A 22371-nucleotide genomic window follows, 5' to 3' on the forward strand; every position below is an offset into this window, starting at 1 on the left:
AGGCTCCGGACGCGCAGGCTCCGGACGCGCAGGCTCAGCGGCCATGGCTCACGGGCCCAGCCGCTCCGCGGCATATGGGATCCTCCCAGACCGGGGCACGAACCCGTATCCCCTGCATCGGCAGGCGGACTCTCAACCACTTGCGCCACCAGGGAGGCCCCTTCTTTGAGTTTTGATGATATAAGAGGTTTTCATTTATTATGTGGCTACTCTGTGCCAAGCACTGTGCTAAGTACATTACATGTGATTTATTATTTCATTGGTACATATTTTGACACTTACTACACTGTCTTTCATTATGATGTGACCATTTCCTAAGAAGTGCCCTATGTAGCTCCCAGTGAAAATATCAGGGGAGCACAACTTATGCACTGGAGTCTCCTGACCTGTCTCCCAGGCTACACTCTTGCTCATTTGTTTCACCCTCTGCATTGGTACAAGACCCTTCTATCTAAATGTTTAATCTCTTTAACCATGTAATTCCCTTCCAAAGAATCACCCTCTTAGCTGCTTGACTTCAAGAAGCATCCCAGTTTTATGTCTTGGTGCTCCTAGATATCAGTCCCTGATTCCAGTCCAACTCTGGCAAGACACAGTTCTAAGGTGGAGACAACATTCCTTCCACCCCTGGGTTTAACCTGGCCCGAAATGCCCTCTTACACCCTCTCTGCCAATGTAGCCTAATGGCTAGGGGTAGAGTTCTGGAGTCTCACTTCAAGGGCAGACCCCAACTCCTCTGCTGACATGACATCTTATGCATTTGGCGATTTGTGACTAAGGCCATTATATCTTGTCCTGGGAACTTCCCCCTTTTCTAAAGGTGAAAGTTAGTTCAATTAATTAGCCCAGAAGAATACTGTGCACTCGAAGCGGTCAACAGCCCAGGATCTGGGGGTGGGGATGGGGTAGGGGTGGGAGGGAGGTTGGGATAAGAGACTCCAGATGGGGACAGAATTGGAAGGAAAATGTTTTTTAATAACCTTCTATCTCCTTTCATCTAAGAGCTCCTAAAAAGCAGGCAATAATTTAAGAAATAAGGGAGCCCATCGTTTGCCCCCATCTCCCTCTGTCTCCTTTTTCCTAGGCAGCAGGACCTAGACTGCAAATAGTGGAGTTGGCGGGAGGGAGGAAGGTAGGGCTCCAAACTAACATGTTTTGCAAGGAATGTGACTACAGGTAACTACAGGAATTGAGAAAGTGGACCCAAGAATACTAACTCCCAGCCAGCCCGCCGCCTCAACTCCAGTCTTGGGGAAACCTGTGTCTGGAGAGGACCCAGCTCGCCCAGCCCTGCGGATGGGGGTTGGAGGAAACCGGCTTTGCTCCGCCCCCGGAGCTGGGCGGTGACCTGTAGGCGGCAGCGCGCCCTGGGCGCTCTCGCATAGGGCGCAGCGCTGGAAGCGCGGATCCCCGTGAGCTCGCGGAGGTAGAAGGCCCGCGGCGACATGAGCTCTGTGCCAGCGTTCCTGAGCGCGGCAGATGTGCAGGACCACCTCCGCAGCTCCAGCCTACTCATCCCGCCTCTGGAGGCGGCTCTGGCCAACTTCTCCAGCGGCCCCGACGGAGGGGTCATGCAGCCGGTGCGCACCGTGGTGCCCGTGGCCAAGCACAGGGGGTGAGTGAGGAAGGCCGGGCCAGGGGCTGGAGAAACTGGAAAGGAGGAAGAGGAGGGGTGAGAATGGAAGCAGCGGGAGGAAGGAAGGGAGGGCTTACCTAACCACTGCTAATAACAGCTCCCACCTGATTTGTGCGACCCACTGTGTCAAGTGGGCGCTTTACAGGAATTACCTTGTTTAGTTCAACACACTCCATATATAGGGAGGTATTGATGCAACATTTACTGATGGGAAAACCGAGACTCAGAGAGGTGAAGTGAATTACCCAAGGTTACGCAGCTAGTTAAGTGGCCGAACTGGGGTGATTTTTCTCATCCAGAGCCGGATTCTTGAACATACTCAGCATACTGCCAAAGGGAATGGCAGACGGATGGGGGTGGGGGGGCGAGGGGGAAGGCCAGTAGGGCACTGAGCGAGGAAAGAGAAAGGAAGGGACATGGGGACTTGATAGGATACCTCAGCATTGACCGGAAGGGGTTGAAGCTGCTCCCTCTTTTCTTGTAGTTTCCTGGGGGTCATGCCCGCCTTCAGTGCAGCAGAGGACGCCCTGACCACCAAGTTGGTCACCTTCTATGAGGGCCACAGCACCACCTCCACTGTCCCCTCCCATCAGGCCACTGTGCTACTCTTCCAGCCGAGCGATGGCTCCCTTCTGGCGGTGAGCAACTCCCTGGCCAGGGGTGGGTCAGGGCCCCTGTGCACAGAGCTAGGCTCAGAAGTTAGTTCTCTGTTGACCAGGGGGAGTTTTGAGTGTGACCACACATGACCCTCTCTGAGTGACTGGATGCCAGTGACAGTGAAGGTTATCTGTGACTGTGTATCTGATTCCACGACTGCCTAAGGATGCACCAGAGCCCACTGCTGCTTTAAGTGTGTGACAGTGTGGAAGTAATAATCTTGTCATTCTTGTAATGTTCTTGTCCTATACTGGTTACTCCAAATATACAGCTTGCACAAACCCAGTAGCCAAGGAAACGTTTATTTAGTGAATCTCTGCAATGTGGAGTTACGTGAGTTACAGAGTAGGGGTGCTCTCTAATACCTGGGAGTTTTTTTCTAAGGGGTACACAATGACCTGTTTTAACATTTAATGATAATATCAAAAAATAGTAGTAGTTCAAATTTATTAAGCACCTTGTGTGTGTCAGGCACTGTTCTAAATACTTTGTATGTGTTAATTCTCTTAATACTTAGAACCACTCTGTGAGGTAAGTAAATTTATTACCTCCATTTTGCAGATGAGAAAACTGAGTCATAGAGCAACTATGCCAAACTTACCAAAATTTACATAGCTAATAGTGGCATGGATGGACTTCACACCTACTCTGTGTAAGTCCAAGGCCTATACTGTCTTAAGACTGTGCTCTACTGCCTTTCTCACTGCTGCTTACTGAGCACTTATCATGTGCCAGGCAGGAGAAATTGATCTCATTCAATTCTGACAACACTCCTCTGTGGGGGGTTTTATTACACCCTCACCTTCCCACCCATTTTCTTTTGAGGTTCCTGAGGCTCAGAGTATTAGAGTCACTTTGCTTGAGGTCACACAACTGGTTAGTGAAAGTGCTTTGTGCCCTCCAGCCTGGCTCTGAGGCCAGCCAGTTGAGTCCTCATCAGGGACAGACACCTTAATTCTACCCAAACCACCCCTGGATCCTTAGACTCTCCTTCTCAGAATTTCTGGTTCCCCAAGGAAGCTGGCCATTTATTACTCCCCTGAAAAGAGTATTTAGCTCTTCCCAGTCTCTGCTCATCCAATGGAAATGGCATCCATACTACCTACCAACAGTGCTTCCCCAGGAAATTGGGACCACCTCAGGCTTTGGAACTAAATGACAAGGCCTGAGATTCTTCCTGAATCCAATCAGTAGCCAAGCAATTCACTTCCTTGTCCATAAAATGAGAATACTTATACTACTTGGTGAGGACCAATTGAGATGATTAATATAAACAGAGAACAGTGCAAAGGATGGTAGTTATTGTTAGCAAGGCGTAATTCAGAATCACCTGGGGAGGTTTTAAAAACAACGATGTCTGGGTCCCATCCCTAGTGTTCAGATTCAGTCAACCTAAGGGTCGTGTCTGGGCATCTGTGTCTTCACAAACCTCCCCACATGTGCAGGAGGAGTTGAGAGCCACTGAGATAGAGTTTCAGGGCCCTTGCACAGATGTCAAGTGACTTACTCTTATTCCTGAAGTTTCTCCTTAATTTGAGGTTTTGAGAATCCCAGGGCAAGTAAAGCAAATGGGCAATTCTTGAGGGCTCGCCATATGCTAGATGTTTTCATGTATGCCAGTGTATTTAATCTTCACAAAAACCCTCTGAGTGGTTGCCATTATCTTTGTTTTTACAGATAGGAAACCGGTGCTTAAAGATTAAGACACTTTTTCGGGCTTCCCTGGTGGCGCAGTGGTTGAGAGTCCGCCTGCCGATGCAGGGGACGTGGGTTCGTGCCCCGGTCTGGGAAGATCCCACATGCCGCGGAGTAGCTGGGCCCGTGAGCCATGGCCGCTGAGCCTGTGCGTCCGGAGCCTGTGCTCCGCAACGGGAGAGGCCACAGCAGTGAGAGGCCCGCATACCGAAAAAAAAAAAAAAAAAAAAAAAAAAAAGATTAAGACACTTTTTCAAAGTTGCATTTCTTATAAGTGGAGGAATTGGATCCAGGCAAAACATTCTCTTTATAGAATATTGTGATGCTTTCTAGGGCTAACTGTTTTAGAGCGTCTTCTCTCTGCTTAAGTGGTGGATAGGGGTGCCCCTTGTTCACTGTCTCTCCTTTCCTCCAAGGTCATGGATGGAAATGTCATAACTGCAAAGAGAACAGCTGCAGTGTCTGCCATCGCCACCAAGGTGAGATTAGTGCCTGGTTGTGCTGAGCTGGTGGGTGGGATTGAGTGTCTCAAGTTTGAATGCCTAAGGTAGAAGTGAGGAACTCATTTTGATCTTTGGACATAGCTGGAACTTCATATGCCAAATATGGGATGTCAGCTGAGCACAGTGATTCACGAAATGATTGGCTACCATTTAATGAGCCCAAGATTCCAGGTACCTCACATGTGCTATTCCTGATCTTCACACCAACCTTGCAAAGTAGATATGGTTATCTCCATTTGCCAGGTATAAGGAATATGGCTCAGAGAGGTTGTGTGAGTTGATCAGGGTCACACAGCTAACAAGTGGCAGAGCAAGAATTTAAAACTTGACCTCTGTGACTCCCAGGGCTGCTTTCTTTCCCCTCTACCACACTGCTCCTGGCAAATCAGTGTGGTAGCCCCATAGGCCAGAGTCAGTACTGCACAAGAAGCAGAGGGGGAGATAAACAGATCCAAGCCACACAAATGTATCCATTCAGCAAGTATTGACTGAGATCCTACCACATATCAGGCACTGTTCTAAATGTCAGAGATGTGGTAGTGCACGAAACAGAGTTACATGCAGAGGGGAGGTGAGACAAATAAAATAAAAAGTAAAATACACAGTATGATTTGCTAAAAAAAATAACCAACAGCAAACCCCTTTTGAGTTTACTAATAGGCTAGGACTTGCTTTAAAAAAATAACACGCCCACCCCACCCCCCACCAGCTAGAAGGATGAAAATAAAGCAGAATTGAGAGCATTGGGAAGGGGTGATATTTTAAATTATCGAGGAAAGACCTCACTGAGTAGGTGATATTTGAGTAAAGACCGAAAAAGAAGTGAGTGAGTGAAACAGGAAGAGGGGAGGAGCTCTCCAGGCAGAAGGAAAAGCAAGTGATAGAGGTGATGATATTTCTAAGCAGTGCAAGGGCATCCTACAAGAAGAGCAGTATTTTTAGAGGCTAGGGTTAAGAAGATGAGGTATCTGTAGGAACAGTTAAAGGCTGGAATCTTTCACATTAAAGGTCTGGGAATGCTGGTTTATGAGGCCTAAGCATAAAGGAAATGTGGGGTCTATCGGAGGGTTGGAGGAGCAAAGACCAGGTGTTCAAATTGTGAGTGTGTTAAGGTCTCCTACACACATAATGGGGAGGGAAGACTGGGGGGATAAATCTGGTAATTATATAGGAAGGAAGTAGACCACAGTGTGCAGCTTGATGAACTGGCTTTGAAAAATTATATCCAGACCCAGTTCAGATTGAAATGATCAAGGGACTCTGAAGTATGTTCCCTGGTAACTTAGGAACAGAGGGACTCTAACAATACTGCCCTACATTTGAAAAGGACTTTGATCTTTTCCAAAATAATTTCCAAACCATTGTTTGATTTATTTTTGGATTTCTGGGAGGAAGGCAGAGCAAGTATTACTGGCCTCATTTTGTGCAGAAGGAAATGGAGTCTAGGGTTTCCTGTAGTCAGACAACCCAGGTAGCTATGGGTCTTCTCATCCCAGATCAGTAGTTTCCAACCCAGGCTATGCAGCAGCAGCAGCATCTGGGGAATTTTTTTTTTAATTCAGATTCCCAAAACCACTGAATTGAAATCGCTGAGGGTAGGGCCTAAGAAGCTAGGTGTTTTGGTTTTTTATGGTATCTGGTTGATTCTGATGATCAACCAGGTTAATTCTTCTGTCAGAGGTTAAAGGTTACTTTACAGGATACTGCAACAATTTCTGAAGCCCACGTGTACTTCCAAGAATAGATTCATATTAACTGAGAACAGAAAAAAAAATTTAGTTAAGGAAAAATTACATAATTCTCCTTATTGGACAAGAGCATAAGATTACTTGTGGGTATTGTCTTGTGGATATTGTCATTTTGAAAACTTTTCAAATCAAGGTTCTTTGAACTATAGTTGATGGCACAAAATGGTATCTCTCCTTCTGCAGCTACAGGAGACATCATCTCTAATCACCTGCCAATATTTGAGACTCCTTTTTGCAAGTGATTAATAATTAAGAATAGTTTCATTTTTAAGGTTGCACTCCAGAATCTCAATAATTAGCATTGTAAGAAAGAGCAGCCCCAAGGAGCTCAGTTTTTATTAAATGGAATAGAGGAAAGGCAGAAGATGGTCTTATTTAATATGGATGGTTTGAGGAGCAAGTGATGTCATTCCTCAATGCCAGTTGTTCTTAACTGAAAACAATTTGGCCAGCTGCCCCGGAGACAATTAGCAATGTCTGGAGACAGTTTTGGTTGTCACAACTGAGGACATAGGGGGTGCTAATGGACAGAGACCAGGGATGCCACTCAACATCCTATAATGCACAAGACAGCCCACCCACCTGCCAACAAAGAATTATCCAGCCCAAATATCAGTAGTGCTGAGGTCAAGAAACCCTGCTCTATTTCTCATAGGTAATGGTAGATATGTGCCAATTCTGTGCAAATAAGACTACCTCTGTTTTCACAGGGCTTACATACCAGTACAGGAAAATAAATTTGTAAACAAACAAGTGCTATGAAGTGAAATCTATCAGGGTGGTCAGAAAGACTTTACTGGAGAGTCGATCAGAGAACCTCACTCACGAATAAAGACACACATACACCCTTGGCAGGTGCTACAAATGCCATCTCTACATTCCTCTTTAAAGGAAGACGGAGGCTGAGTCAGGATCCACAGAGAGTGGGCACAGCACATATAGCTGAGAACCTAGGCTCTCAAGGATTCATGGATTCCAGAAGCAACTAACAGCTCTCAGAAGTAGGTGTGGCTTATCATGCCCCTGAGATGGGGTAGCACAGCAGAAAGCATGTGGGCTTTGGAGAATGAAAGATGTGGTTTTAGAGCCGCACTGTGCCATTCAGTAGTCACAGGGCCCTGAGCAAGTTACTTAACCTCTCTGGACCTCAATTTCTCTATCTGTAAGAGGAGGATAACAATGCGAGTATCTAGCTCATAGGGTCAATTGTCTGGACTAAATGAGATCATGAGGCTTAAGCACTGGCATATGTTAGGTACCCAATGAAGGCTCCTTCCCTCCCTCCCCACTCTGCAGAGTGGAAACGGAAATACACAGTGACATCTCCTTGATTGCCTGAGAGGTCTTGAAGTTCACCTGATTCTCAAACTGTATTTGATCTTCTCCTGGCTACTAGAGTCTCCCTTGACCTTTTCTATCTCATTTCTCTCAAATAGTTTTTGAAACCCCCCAGCAGTGAAGTGTTGTGTATCCTTGGAGCTGGCGTCCAGGCTTATAGCCATTATGAGGTCTTCACAGAGCAGTTCTCCTTTAAGGAGGTAGGTCCAGGGAGGGTTGTGGAGGAAGCAGCAGTGACCTTTCTCTGTACTACTTTGTTACAGCATGGATTATGCTGAAATTGTCAGGTTGAGAGTCCCACCATCTAGACCATTCTTTTTTTTTTTTTTTTTTTTTAATTTATTTATTTTTGGCTGCATTGGGTCTTTGTTGTGGTGCACGGGCTTCTCATTGTGGTGGATTCTCTTGTTGCAGAGCACAGGCTCTAGGTGCACGGGCTTCAGCAGTTGTGGCGCACAGGCTTAGTTGCTCCATGGTATGTGGGATCTTCCCAGACCAGGGATCGAACCCGTGTCCCCTGCATTGGCAGGCGGATTCTTAACCACTGCACCACCAGGGAAGTCCCTAGACCATTCTTTTAACGACTTGCCCAGAAGTCCCACTGGACGTGAAGAGTTGGGGGAAAGGCCTGAATCACCTCCTCCAGTTTCTCAGTTTGCAGGGTATGCCGAAGTACGCAGAGAGCCTACTCGGTTACTTAAAGGATTGTGTCATATCCATTACATACATTCAGGTGTTCTTTTGGCCCCTTTCTGTTGTTTCTCTTAGGAGAATCTGGGGTCCTTAAGAATTCAGGCTTAGGGATCCAGGAACTGGGAATGAGGCCTAGAGAGCAGGAGGCCACAGCATGCCCCTTGTGCAGCCTAGATATTAGTCTGCTTTTCCCCATTCTGGCTGGCTCACACTTCCTATTATTTTTGATACATTTGATGCCACTTTTATTTTATTTTTTTCTGTGTGTGTGAGAGGGGTGGGGTAGATTTAAGGTATGATTTCTTATGGTAAAAATAATACTTCTGCTTTGAGAAATGAAGACTGTAATGAAGAAAACAAAAGAAAAATTCCCTTTTATCTGTTTTCAAAGACAAGTAGTTAACATTTCCAATCTCGTCTGCTTTTTGTAACATAGTTGTATGGTTTTTCTCTGCTTTTTTTATTAAAGTACAATTGACACACGATATCTTATTAATTTCAGGTGTACATTGTAGTGATTCGATATTTATATACATTTTGAAATGGTCACCATAAGTCTAGTTACCATCTGTCACCATACAAAGTTATTACAATATTATTGACTATATTCTCCATGCTGCACATTATATCCCCATGACTTAATTATTTTGAAACTGGAAGTTTGTACCTGTTAATCCCCTTCACGTGTTTTACCCATCCCCCAACCCTCCCCCCTCTGGAAATCACCACAAGTGGTTTATTTATTTAACTTATTTATTTATTTAACATCATTATTGGGGTATATTTATTTTTTTAACATCTTTATTGGAGGTTATTTATTTATTTTACAATGGTGTGTTAGTTTCTGCTGTATAACAAAGTGAATCAGTTATACGTATACATATATCCCCATATCCCCTCCCTCTTGTGTCTCCCTCCCTCCCTCCCTCCCCCACCCCTCTAGGTGGACACAAAGCACTGAGCTGATCTCCCTGTGCTATGCAGGTGCTTCCCACTAGCTATCTCTTTTACATTTGGTAGTGTATATATGTCAGTGTTGCTCCTTCACTTTGTCCCAGCTTCCCCTTCCCCTTCCCTGTGTCCTCAAGTCCATCCTCTACGTCTGTGTCTTTATTCCTGTCCTGCCCCTACGTTCTTCAGAACCTTTTTTTTTTTTTTTTTTTAGATTCCATATATATGGGTTAGCATAAAGTATTTGTTTTTCTCTTTTTGACTTACTTCACTCTGTATGACAGACTCTAGGTCCATCCACCTCACTACAAATAACTCAATTTCATTTCTTTTTATTGCCAGGTAATATTCCATTGTATATATGTGCCACATCTTCTTTATCCATTCATCTGTTGATGGGCACTTAGGTTGCTTTCATGTCCTGGCTATTGTAAATTAATAGCCAGGACACAATGCTGCAATGAACATTGTGGTACATGTCTCTTTTTGAATTATGGTTTTCTCAGGGTATGTGCCCAGTAGTGGGTTGCTGGGTCATATGGTAGCTCTATTTTGAGTTTTTTACGGGAACCTCCATACTATTTTCCATAGTGGCTTATCAATTTACATTCCCACCAACAGTGCAAGAGGGTTCCCTTTTCTCTACACCCTCTCCAGCATTTTGTTGTTTGTGGACTTTTTGATGATGGCCATTCTGACTGGTGTGAGGTGATACCTCATTGTACTTTTGATTTGCATTTCTCTAATAATTAGCGATGTTGAGCATCTTTTCATGTGCTTTTTGGCCATCTGTATGTCTTCCTGGAGAAATGTCTATTTAGATCTTCTGCCCTTTTTTTTTTGTTTTTTGTTTTTTGCGGTACGCGGGCCTCTCACTGCAGTGGCCTCTCCCGTTGCGGAGCACAGGCTCCGGACGCGCAGGCTCCGCGGCCATGGCTCACGGACCCAGCCGCTCCACGGCATGTGGGATGTTCCCGGACTGGGGCACGAACCCGTGTCCCCTGCATCGGCAGGCGGACTCTCAACCACTGCGCCACCAGGGAAGCCCTATATGTCTTCTTTGGAAAAATATTTATTCAGGCCCTCTGCCCATTTTTAAATAAGGTTGCTTATTTTTTAATATTAAATTTTATAATTTCTTTGTATATTTTGAATATTAACCTCTTAAAAGTTTTAATCACATTAGATATACACTGTTGTATATACTGTATTTTCACTGAATGTTGTAACACCATCACTTTTCCAGATTACTTAATTTTTGTATGGTATTTCATATTTTTCTATCAAAGGTGGTATAGTTAACCATTCTCTTATAAATGGACATATTGTATTGTTTTTCACCTTAATGAACTTACTCAGACATAACATTTATTTCCATATTTATTATATTTCCTTATGAGAGATTCTTTAGGCCTTATTTTCAGTTGAAGGCTGACAGCTGCCACCACAGACCTCAAAATCTGTTAAGCAAGCTAGCAATTCCCCACCTCCTGGTGATGCCAGTGACCCACCCTCTCCCCCCCAGCGCTTCCCAGGAATCTAATTGTAGCTATTACTCTTGGCCTTCTACTCTGCTGCACCATTCACTCCTGAAACCCTTCCACATTTTAATTCCCTATATATCCTTCAGAGATCAAGCTATTCCAAGCACAGCCCTGCACATCCTGTTTGTGAATCTCATACCTGTTATGACTCCTTTACAGACTCCCAAACATAAACTGTGAGTTTGATACTGACTTTGCCTGTTATCATTTGTATTTTACAGACAGGAAAACTTAGGCTGAATGAAGTTAAATATGCTTCAGGAACAGTAAGTGACAGAGCAAGGATTGATTCTAAGCCCGTCTAGCTCCAGAACTTGCTCTGCTAATTATTAAGCTATATAGTAGCTATTAAGCTACTGAGGCTGTGTGTCCCAAGCTAGAAGTGAAAAACCTCCCCCCTTCTTGAAAGGGGAATGGGATAGAGAAAGGTCATTTTCAAATATCTGGCCCAGACAAATGTACACTCACCATACGGAATGATTTAAATAACTACAGCCCTAACCCCAGAGTGGTTCAACTTTTCCTTGCACCCCTGGGCTTAATGAAACATAAACAGCCAAATAATCATGGCACCAATGTCCCTCTTGTTACCCCCAATGAAGGTGAGGATATGGAACCGCACCAAAGAAAATGCAGAGAAGTTTGCGAACACAGTGCAAGGAGAGGTACGGGTCTGTTCATCGGTTCAGGAGGCTGTGACAGGGGCAGATGTGATCATCACAGTCACCATGGCAACAGAGCCCATTTTGTTTGGTGAATGGGTGAAGCCCGGGGCTCACATCAATGGTAAGCAGAGTGGCTCCATGAGCCTTGGGTGACCAGACTCTCCCTTGGCTGGACCAAGGGGGCTGCATCTGCAGAGCTGTTTTACCCATGCAAAATGCTTGAGCTTTTTAATAGCCTCAGAAACATCTGAGTCCTGAAAAAAATGATACTCACTCCAAAATATGAAACAAAAATCACAAACCTGAAACTAATAAATTTAATTAAAGTTTTATAAAGTGTATCATTTAGCAAAAGATCAATTATAGCTCAATTCTTAAATGTCATGAAATTTAAATTACAAAAGCCAAATGACTCACTTGTTCTTTAACAACACTTGGAATTACAAAAACAAATTTTTAAAAATTACAACACAAAAGACATTTAATGTGACATGTGGATGCTTTTTAATATGTGGGATAGGATGGTTGGGACTCTAAACATAAGAGTTCCTGGGGCCTCTGAAAATCCTCAAATGGCCCTGGGGGTTATAACAAGATCTGGTCTATATTGAATACTTACTATTGCAGGTGCTGTTCTAAATTCTTTGTATGTACTATATCACTGAATCCTCACAACAACCATATGAAGTAGGAGCTATTATTATCATGACCCCCATTTTACAGGTAGGTAAACCAAGCCATGGAAAGATTAAGAAACTTGCCCAAAGTCAGAGGTTCTTAGAGGCAAAACTGGGATTTGAACTGAGGTAATACACCCTCAGAGCCCAGGATCTTAAATGATACCCTATGTTATCTTTCAATAAGAAGACTGGATTCTGATGAGCAAGCAATTGAAGACTCAAGAATTTAAACATGGTATCAGTGCCCCATGTTTTAGTGACAAGCACATAGTGTGATCTCAAAATCTAAAATGTCTGCACACACGTGCAAGGGCCAAGAATCATGATTATGCGTTCATTCACAAATATGTATTGAATCCCTACCATGTGTCAGGCACTGTTCTAGATGCTGAGGATGCCACAGTAAACCAGCAATCAAGATCACTGCTTTCCCTCTGCTTACATTCCAGAGAAGGGAGGTAGACAACAAACAAGTAAACGAATAGATGAGCTAGATAGTTCCAGCTGAAGATAAGTTCTATAAAGGAAACAAAACGTGGTATGATTGAGGAATGAGCCATAGCAAATTGAAGGTCTCAGCCTGTGTGGGACTGGTATTATGAATGTGGGTCCAGGGGGTAGGTCTTACTATTCATAAAGCCAGACTCGAACAGTAAGACCATTTCTGGAAGGACTTAGGGAATCAATAGAAACCAGTTCTTGGTGAAATGGACAAAAGCTGAATCTTCAGCAAGACTGACTTGATATTTTTTCAGCTTTTTCTTTTTTTTTCCAGCTTAAAACAGTATGTATTTATTATCTCAGTTTCTGTGGTTAGGAGTCTGGGCATGGGTTAGCTAAGTCCTCTGCTCACACAAGGATAAAATCAAGGTGGTGTTCAGGCGGCAATCTTATCCAGAGCCCGGAGTCTTCTTCCCAGCCCACATGGTCATGGCAGTTTCCTTGTGTTGTAGGACAAAGGTGCCCTTTTCCTTGGGGCTGCTCTCAGCTCCTAGAAGCTGTCCGCATTCCTTTTCATGTGGACGCTCCACCTTCAAAGCCAACAACAGAGACTCTCCCTCATGTTGGATCCCTCTCACACTTTGAGTCTCTCTCCAGGAAGGGCTGACTTGATTTTGAGTCAAGCCATCTCGTATCTTTCCCTAGCCTAAAGACGAAATTGGTTTATGTATTCACAGAGGCATTAAATATACTTAAGTATGTTGTAAGTGCAGTCAACAGGGAAACACCAACAACAGATTTTACTTACTTTACAGCTTGGCTAAAGATACACCCAATTCCAACCTCCCCTGCACGTCCCTCATCCTGTCCCTGCAGCCCAACAGCCAGCGTCTGACCCTCACCCATTCTCGCCCCACTGCAGGAAGGCCAAGGCCCAGCCCGAGTCAAGCCCCTCCCTTTGCTACCCGGACCATCTCCATCAGCCTGAGTGGCCTTATGCAGCCCTTTGAGAACTCACCCTGCTCCAGACTTGGGGGAACAAGAGCAATCAGAAGAGGTGGCTTGAGAAGCTAGGGTTTTTCCCACCAGCTTATGATTTATTTATGAGCTTCATTAGTTGGTGCTTCTGTTCTATAGAACTTCTCACACAAACAGCCTTCAAGATGGACATTTTTACATCACTCTCTTTGAAAATTAGAGTGAGGGAGAACAGCAGGAGAGGGAACAAGTAGAGAAAACTGGATGGCAGTGAGAGAAGGCTTGTAAATGCTGCCTTATATTTGTATAAAGCTTTATAGCAGTTTCCAAAGACTGGCTGGCATGGGCCGGATCCAGCCAGCAGATGTGTTTTTTTCAGACCATAGAGTGTTCTGAAAATCAAGAACTAACACATGCAAATAGATTTCCTGCTTCTCTTTTAAAACAGGAGCAGGGGTAGGGGAGGCTTTCTAACAGTGGCCCTGCATTCTCACATGGCAACAATTAGCTTGAGCTGAACAGTAACTGTCCCCTTTAGAAGGGTCTGCTTTCTTCTCTGTACCTCAGTCTCCACCATTTCCAATCCACTTCCTCTGACCAGTTCTGCTCATTTTCATTACCTTCCTGGCCCTGCAGGCATTTGGTTGCAGCCTCTGCGTATTCCTGTGTTCCAGTGCCAGAAGTCATGCTTCCTTGGATTCATCATTATGGTTCTGGGCTCTGCAGAGGATGTGAAACCTTGGTGCCAGGGTGCAGCCAGTTTTCTCTTTACTGGGGCTTCTCTCTGACCCTAACACTGGGCTCTTTTCTCGTGAATTAAGAGAGAAGTGGTTGGGGGTGAGGAATGGGAATGATTGAAGAGCAAGCAGACAGACAGAAGATAGAGGAGTGTGGGGTCTGAATGAGCTCCAAGTAATGTCTCTGTTTTAGGGGTTTTGTAAGGAAGTCTCTGTTCCTGTAAGTGGAAGAAGCGTGAGAGTCATGTACTGTCTCAGAGCTATAGATGCATTTATTAGATACTTAACCTTGGCATGTACCACTTCTTTGAGCCTCAGTTTGTGTACTTTTTAAATGGGAATCAGATGTGAAGTGTGCATGTGAGGACTATAAATAGTATGTGTGAAACATCCCACAGATAGTAGGCACACAGTAAATGAATGCTAAGTTGCCCCGAAATCTTTTTTTAGTAATGAGAATGGATATGAAATGGAAAGGAAAAAATGCCCGGGTATCATTCTTATTAGTGAATTCAGTCTTGTCGATTGGGAGGGAGTTGGCCTGGGGAAATGAGGCATTCCACATCTGTTCCCATGTGTCCTCTGTCACCTCCTTTTTCCCCACCCCTTTCATTCTTTGGAGTGTTTGGTATCCCTTGTGACCATATCTAGGCTCAGGGTCTGTTTTGCTGTCTCTTAGCCATCGGCGCCAGCAGACCTGACTGGAGAGAGCTGGATGATGAGCTCATGACACAGGCTGTGCTGTATGTGGATTCCCAGGAGGCCGCCCTGAAAGAGTCTGGAGATGTCCTCTTGTCAGGGGTGAGCCTCCTTTCTGGTGGGCTGTTGCCTCGATGGCCTCACCTGGATCCCAGGGTTTCATTAACACCCCCTTCTGTCTGGCCTGCTTCAGACCTCGGTAACCCTTACCTCTTTGTGGGATGACAACTCCCAAACATCTCTCAACCTTTTCTAATCCTCTCCCAGAATAATGTGGCCATTATGTGGTGATGTGTTTTCCTGTCCCCTTTGCCTGAAGAGAGCAGCTTGATGGACTTTTCTGTTGTCCTTTAAAGCAGTAGGATTGGAAGATAGGAGCCTGTTACAGCCTGGAAACTTTCCCAATGTGGCCAACAAATAAGGACTAGGGTGGGCCACTTTCTGGCCTTTTCTTTGTAATCAGGGCATAGAAACAAGAAGGGGGCTGCCAAAATGAGTGTTCAGATAAGAACAGGCCTACTTCCTCACTGACAGTATCCTGGCAGGACATTCCCCTGGCTACAGATTTGTATCTCTGCAATCACAGTATCACAGAGGCAGATGGTACCTGTGCCCGCCCCCCCGCCAAAAAAAGGTTTAAGGTGGAGGCTTCCTTCCTGACATCATCCAGTTTACAAAAGGTCTTTTTATCAAGTTTATCCCTTATCCAGTTCAGGGACACCCTGTCCTGGCTTCAGAAGCTGGCCCTGAGCAGACATTAGCCCCATGGCCTGGGTCAGTGTGTGTTCATTTGACAGGCCAAGATCTTCGCTGAGCTCGGAGAAGTGGTAAAGGGAGTGAAACAAGCCCATTGTGAGAAGACTACGGTGTTCAAGTCTTTGGGTAAGAGCCATTGCTCCCAAGGCACAAACTTAACCAGAGCACAAGGTAGGTTTACCCACTGGTGGGAAGAGGAATGAGTCAGCAGGCTCCACAGCTGAAGCATTGTGAAATCTATCACTCAGGTCAATTATTTACGTCGGCATAGTGGTGAAGCCCATGAACTCTGGAACTGGTCAGTCCTGGGTTGGATTCCCTTCTCTGCCACTCCCTGGACACGCGTCCTTGGGCAAGTGACCTCACCTCTCTGAGCCACAGTTTTCTCACCACCTGTTCCCTGGAGTTTTTGTGAGAATTAAGTGAGATGTGTATATAAAACAATGTGCACACAGCAAGTGTCAGCATTAAGACAATGACACTCAGAAGAAGATATCCTTCAGAGATGGGAGGGCAGGAGAAAAAGATGTTTAAAAACACGGAGCTTAAGAGAAATAGCAGGGAGCCCCAACCTGACAGAGACCCAGACAGGAAGTACAGCCTGAGACCTTTTTTTCCCCTCCTTCCCTACCTTTCTGCTTGCTGATTTAAGAAGGTCTTCAGTGGGGAGCCCCATTACTACCTGAGTTAGCACAGGCAGAAGCCCAACAAAGAAGGGGCTCCCAGCGGCTGGTTTGCCCCTCAGCCCAGCTCTCCCATCCCACCAGATTTAAGGAAATGGACACACATGGTAACAGCTAATATTCAGCTCCTACACCTAAAATATTGAAATACTCTCAAAATGGTTGGTAAATATTTGCTGCCCTGAGCCCCTCAGCCTCACCAGACCTTACATATTTTTTTAATGATTAAGCAACCAAAGCTTTAATGCCTGGCAGAGTATTAAGAGTACTCGGACCACCCAGCACCCATGCCAATCAGTCCGTATCCATGCCTTGCCATCTGTTAAATATTTGTTTTAAGTCTCATGCACAGAAAGACAGGCAAACACAATATAAGCTTTATCTAGAGCCTGGTTCAAAGACATCACACTGGTCTAGTTGGGTCTGAAAGTCTCATTGTTCCTAGCAGATCAGAGGTCAGCCGGCTCCCTTCAGGAGACACAGCACTGCATAGCCCTGCTCTACACTTCTGAGCAATTTTTACTTTCTCTCCTCTGGGGACTGGTTTATCGGCACATCCGTTCATCTAGCAGGTGCATATTAAATACCTGCTATGTATCAAGCTCCTTACTGGGTGCAGTGGTAGCTACAAAAATTAATAAAAACCGGCCCCTGGCCTTTAAGAACATATGTCCCTTCAAGCTTAAGGTATATGCCCAAAACTATAAGACAAAGGGGACGTTACTGAAGGATTCAGCGTTTGGACTAAACCAGGGGGTCCAACAAACTGCAGACCGTGGGCTAAACCCGACCTACCACCTGTTTTTGTATAGCCCACAAGTGAAATGGTTTTTACATTTTTGAATGATTGGGGAAAAAATTAAGAATATTTCGTGACATGTGAAAAGTTAAGAAATTCAAACTAGAGTGTCCATAAAGAAACTTTTCTTGGAGCACAGTCAGGCTCATCTGTTTCCCTGTTGTCTATGGCTGCCCTTGCAGTCCAATGGCAGAGTTGAATAATTGCAAGTAATTGGCCTGCAAAGCCTGAAGTATTTACCATCTGGCCCTTTACAGAAAGTCTTCTGACCCCTGAACTAACGTCTGAAGGATACGTAAAATTTCTTTGGGGGGCATTGCTTGCCTTGTTCTGCCCTTTGCCAATACTTCAAGCCTGAACTCACCTCTGGGCGTCAGTCCTTGTTACCCTGATGGACACTGTATCAGGGGACTGCCAGTTCTGGGATCTGGGCTGTTTGAGGAAACGTTGTTCTGACAAAAGGTGAACCAAATTTCTGTCCATTCCAGGAATGGCGGTGGAAGACATGGTTGCAGCCAAACTTGTGTACGATTCCTGGTCATCTGGTAAATAAAACGAAGGAACTTTGTGTTGAATGGATGCTACAGCTCAAGGGGTATTAAACTAGTTGTCTCATAATCTCCCGATTAAATGAGGGAGCCCAGTGCCCAGTGATCTATAGTTTTGTGCTTATCCTGTCTTACCTTAAATAATGAGATCCCCTTTTGTGTTTGTAGTTAGAAAGTAAAACTAAGTGGCCATTCTCTGTTATGCCAGATTATATTAGCACTCCCTTTCCCCTGTATTTCACTACCTTTTGTAATTCCTTGAAATAAAGCTTTTTCCAATTCTGCAGTTCTTGCTTTGGTAACTTCTATCCCTCACAGCAAGGAAAGTGAGGGGATCAAGTGCTCCTGTTCACTCCCTGCAGGAGCTCCGATGGCTATAGTTAAATTTTTTCTGTTTTATTAATTGAGATAAAATTTACATATCATAAAATCCACCAGTTTAAAGTATATAATTCAGTGTTTTCTAGTATATTCACAAGGTTGTGCAACCATCACCACTGTCTAATTTCAGAACATTTCCATCACTACCAAAAAGAAACCCAGTAGCCATTAGCAGTCAGTCCCCATTCCCCCTTCTTCTCAGCCCCTGGCAACCACTAATCTACTTTCTGTTATGGATTTGCCTTTTCTGGACATTCATATAAGTGGAATTATATATTATGTAGCCTTTTGTTTCTGGCTTATAATTGAAATTTCAAGGAACAGCAGAGCTTCTCTATTGGTCAGAACTCCTTCAGTCACGATCGGTAGAGACCACAACTCACACTACCTTTAGTTGAATGAATGAGTGAAGAATGGAATTCATTGACTCTTATAATTAAGAAGTACACAGGTAACTGGTTTCAGCTGTGGCTGTATCCAGTGGGTCCAAGTGTCATCAGGACCCAGTCTTGCTCTCTCTGTTCCTTGGCTCTGTTTTCTTTAGTGTTGGCTGCATTATCAAGTAAGCTCTCCCCTGATAGTGGCAGGATGGGTGCCAGCAGCTCTTGAATCATAGTCTGTCCTCTTCAGCAACCTTGGCAGAAAGAGACATCCTCTTCCTTAACACTTAAAAGTCTCAGAATGGAGACACACCGGACCATCTAGGGCCTAGGCCCATATGCATAACATAGTGGCTAAAGGAAATGGAATATGTTGTTTGGCCAGGTCAGGCCCATATGCTTATTATCCCTGAACCACTGCATCATCCAGGGGGATCTAATTCCCCTATTATCCAGGCCTGGGTCACATGCCCCCCACTGAAGTCAGCAGTGCAATCAGCCCATCTGACCACATTAGCTAACAAAAGGAAAGGGGTCTCTTACCAAGAAGGGGGAGGACTGTGCATTGGGTAGGCAAAATCTACAGGTGTGCACTACAGTATCAGTGTTGAAGGGCCATTAGGAATTATCCAGTCCAACCTCTTCAACATACAGGTGGGAAAACTGAGGTGCAGCAATGCTTTCCTCAGGTCCCCTGGGTTACTAGCAGAGCTGTGTTGTCCATGTCCTGTCAGAGACCCATTCGAATACTCTCTCTCCAATCCCTAGGCTGGTTATAAGTCAGCAGTAAAGAGAAGCATATTATTTTGCTTTGTTTTCTTACCCAAATTCCTCCTGGCAGGTACTCTTCATGCTGTAGGTAGCTTACCCAGAAGTTTATCATGTTTGCCAGACTGTCTAGCCTTTGTGCTAGAACAAAATACCCACGTGATCTGCTCTGCACACCTCAAGTGACTATGGAGTCTTTCTGGGGATCTTAATGGTCACAAGTCTAAGGATGTGTAGAGAAGGGTGTGTGACGATGAGATTATCAAAAACACCTTAATTTATTCATAGATTTCTTCTTTCATTCATAAGGGTCCCTACAATAACTCATGCTAGGCTGCTAACAGAAAAGAAATAGTCTTCACACCAAAGAGCACAGATGACTCTCTCCAACTATATTAGAGTTAGGGCAGGAAATGGATCAAGAGTAGTTTTGCAATAAGAAGTTTTTTGCCTTTCAAAGTTACTCTTTTCCATTTCACGTCGCCCACCCACCTCAAATGCCGTGTGAACCACTGAAGTCGGTCAGAATCATAGGAATCAACAGACCAGAGTAATCTGCATCCCGCCTTCACCCTAGGCATCACATTCTGTTGTTCAGCAATATTTATTGAATACCTGCTGTGTGATGGATTGGCACTTGGTACAAGGGATATATCAGTGAATACAGGACAGAGCAAATTCCCTGTCCTAAAGGAGCTTACATTGTAGTAGGGCAGAACCTAGCTTCTCTGCTAGGGAAGTGGGCATAGGAGAATTCCCAGGAGCTGGAACCATTTAATTTGCCTCTGCTCCTTGATATGTAAGACCAAAGGTAATTCTGTTTGGTTCATACACTTCAAGCCAGTCTTTGCAATAATCATCAATATAGTATTTACCCTTTAAATGGAACAGGAGTTATTCAGAGAATGGTAGATGAGCCTATGGAGTCTATAAGCTGGGATACCTTAAAAATAAAATGCAACTATTGGAAAAAAAAAAAACACCTAACAACCCATTCTGGCCTCACTGTGTTTTATGTCATTCACTGTTATTATATAAAGGGATTATGTTTGCTCTCTCCTTTTTAATCCAGCAATGTTAAGGCAGTTTTATGTGAGGTTTTAAAACCCACAGAACATGCACTCGCTTGAGGTGTTCTTCAAATTCATATCCCTTTATCTCATCACAGAACTGACATAAAGTCCAATGGGATGGTCCTGGTGAGAACTTCCAGTCCTGCTGGGAAAACATCCCCTTCCCATACTTCTGAGCAAATTGCTACCCACCCCCCAGTAGGGCAACATGGACAAATTCCAACTAGAAATAATCAAATCCCATGAAGCAGGACTAAATCCTATAATGCTGAATTCCAGTAACATTTTTGCTGGCCTGTCTTTTCTTATTTTCCCTAAGAGTACCTTTCCATTTACTATTCTATCATCTTCCAAGTAGCAATGCTGGTTGCCAGCTCAAAATTCTTTATGCTACCTCTCATTTGCTAGAATACATTGTCAGGCTTTCTATATTATTTTTACCTCTGACAATGATGTACAAAGCACTGCTGGAAAGCATCCTTTTTGTTAACAGTAGTACTTTCCTAGTGGCTTATACTTCTCCTATATCCTAGCAATGAGTGTCTCATCAGGCAGATTCTGGGGGTTACTTGGAGAGAGGATCCTGGCATCTACAATAAGGACATACTAATAGAGAAAGACTGAGACACTACAAACTTTTTCTGAGTGCCTTCTATGTGACTACTGTTTTCATGTACATTATTTCATGTACAACTGCAGTTTATTCCAGAACAATGAAATGCAGTATTTGTAAACATAATCATCCCCTAGTGTAACATATTTATTCAATGACTGACAACCTTTTCGATCCATTCATTGAGGAAGAATGTGCCAATTGTTCATCAGATTTAAGCATCTGTATCCCCCATGGTGCCTCTTAAAGTAACAGAGACAGCTGTGAATCAGGAAGCATGCTGAAGCTTTTTCTATATTATACACATAATCAATGGTAAATTCCATTTAATGCAAAGCTGGCTATAAAAATCCAGTGAAGCTTAGCTATTCAAGTAGGGTTTCCACTTAAATTTGGGATTTCCATTTAAATAACATCAGCAGCAGTATTAGTGTTGACAACTTATATTGTAGAACCTACATGTATTCAGACGTGCAGAAATGGTGATAGACAACAGTAAATAAGAGATACATATATAATAAGCATAAAAGGTAAAATTTACTTTTACAATTGAATTTTCCCTACAAAGAACCTAGATTTCTTTTTCCTTTTTTTTTTAAGTTTCAGGAGGCACTTACCCTTAGGAAAAATCATCTAACAAGCCAGAGTTCTTTTCTGTATCCTTCTTTCTTTCCTCCCTGACTCTCTTGCTTAAGCGCTGTATTAGTCTGCTAGGGCTGCCGTTACAAAATACCACAGACTGAGTGGCTTAAACAACAGAAATTTATTTTCTTATAGCTCTGGAGGCTGGAAGTCCAAAGATCAAGGTGATAGAAGGTTTGGTTTCTCCTGAGGCTTTCCTCCTTGGCTTTCAGATGGCTGCCTTCTTGCTGTGTCTTCACATAGCCTATTCTGTGTGTGTGCACATCTCCAGTGTCTCTACCCCTTCAAAGGACAACAGTCATATGGAATTAGGGCCTCACCTTTATGACCTCATTTAACCTTAATCAGCTCTTTAATAAAGGTCATATCTTCAGTACAGTCACATTAGGGATTACGGTTTCAACATAAGAATTTTGGAGGGACAAAATTCAGTCCATACAGGTACCATACATTCTGTTTCTTTCTTCTCTCTCTCTACCTGCCATCCTCTCTCTGTTCCCAGGCAGGAGTACTATAGACCCATTTCTATTACTTGTAAACGTGTAAATATCTGTTGAAGGGTTAGACACATTTAAGTTGGGCATAACGCCACGGGCCAATGGAGGAACTTTAGTCTCCACCAACAGGTAAAGTCATAGAGCTAAGGACAGAACTGGAGTTAGAATCCCTAGCTATGAGGATCAGAAATTAAGCAGCAGCTAATGTGATGAGAGATTATAATTTTCAGTCCAGAGTTAGGAAAGTGAAGAAAGTTTTTTTCCCT

General features: G+C 44.0%; 1 protein-coding gene across 1 annotated transcript; it reads left to right on the forward strand.

The window, feature by feature from the left end:
* Window positions 1-1445: 1445 nt before the first annotated feature.
* Window positions 1446-17756, forward strand: CRYM (crystallin mu). Its single transcript, XM_060078896.1, has 8 exons — window positions 1446-1615; window positions 2121-2274; window positions 4405-4467; window positions 7676-7777; window positions 11368-11551; window positions 14946-15067; window positions 15763-15847; window positions 17692-17756. Exons 1-8 carry the CDS (start codon window positions 1446-1448, stop codon window positions 17754-17756), a joined length of 945 nt encoding a protein of 314 aa, XP_059934879.1.
* Window positions 17757-22371: the final 4615 nt, after the last annotated feature.

The sequence above is a fragment of the Mesoplodon densirostris genome, chromosome 16 (assembly GCF_025265405.1).
Source record: "Mesoplodon densirostris isolate mMesDen1 chromosome 16, mMesDen1 primary haplotype, whole genome shotgun sequence".
NCBI classification, from domain to species: Eukaryota; Metazoa; Chordata; class Mammalia; order Artiodactyla; family Ziphiidae; genus Mesoplodon; species Mesoplodon densirostris.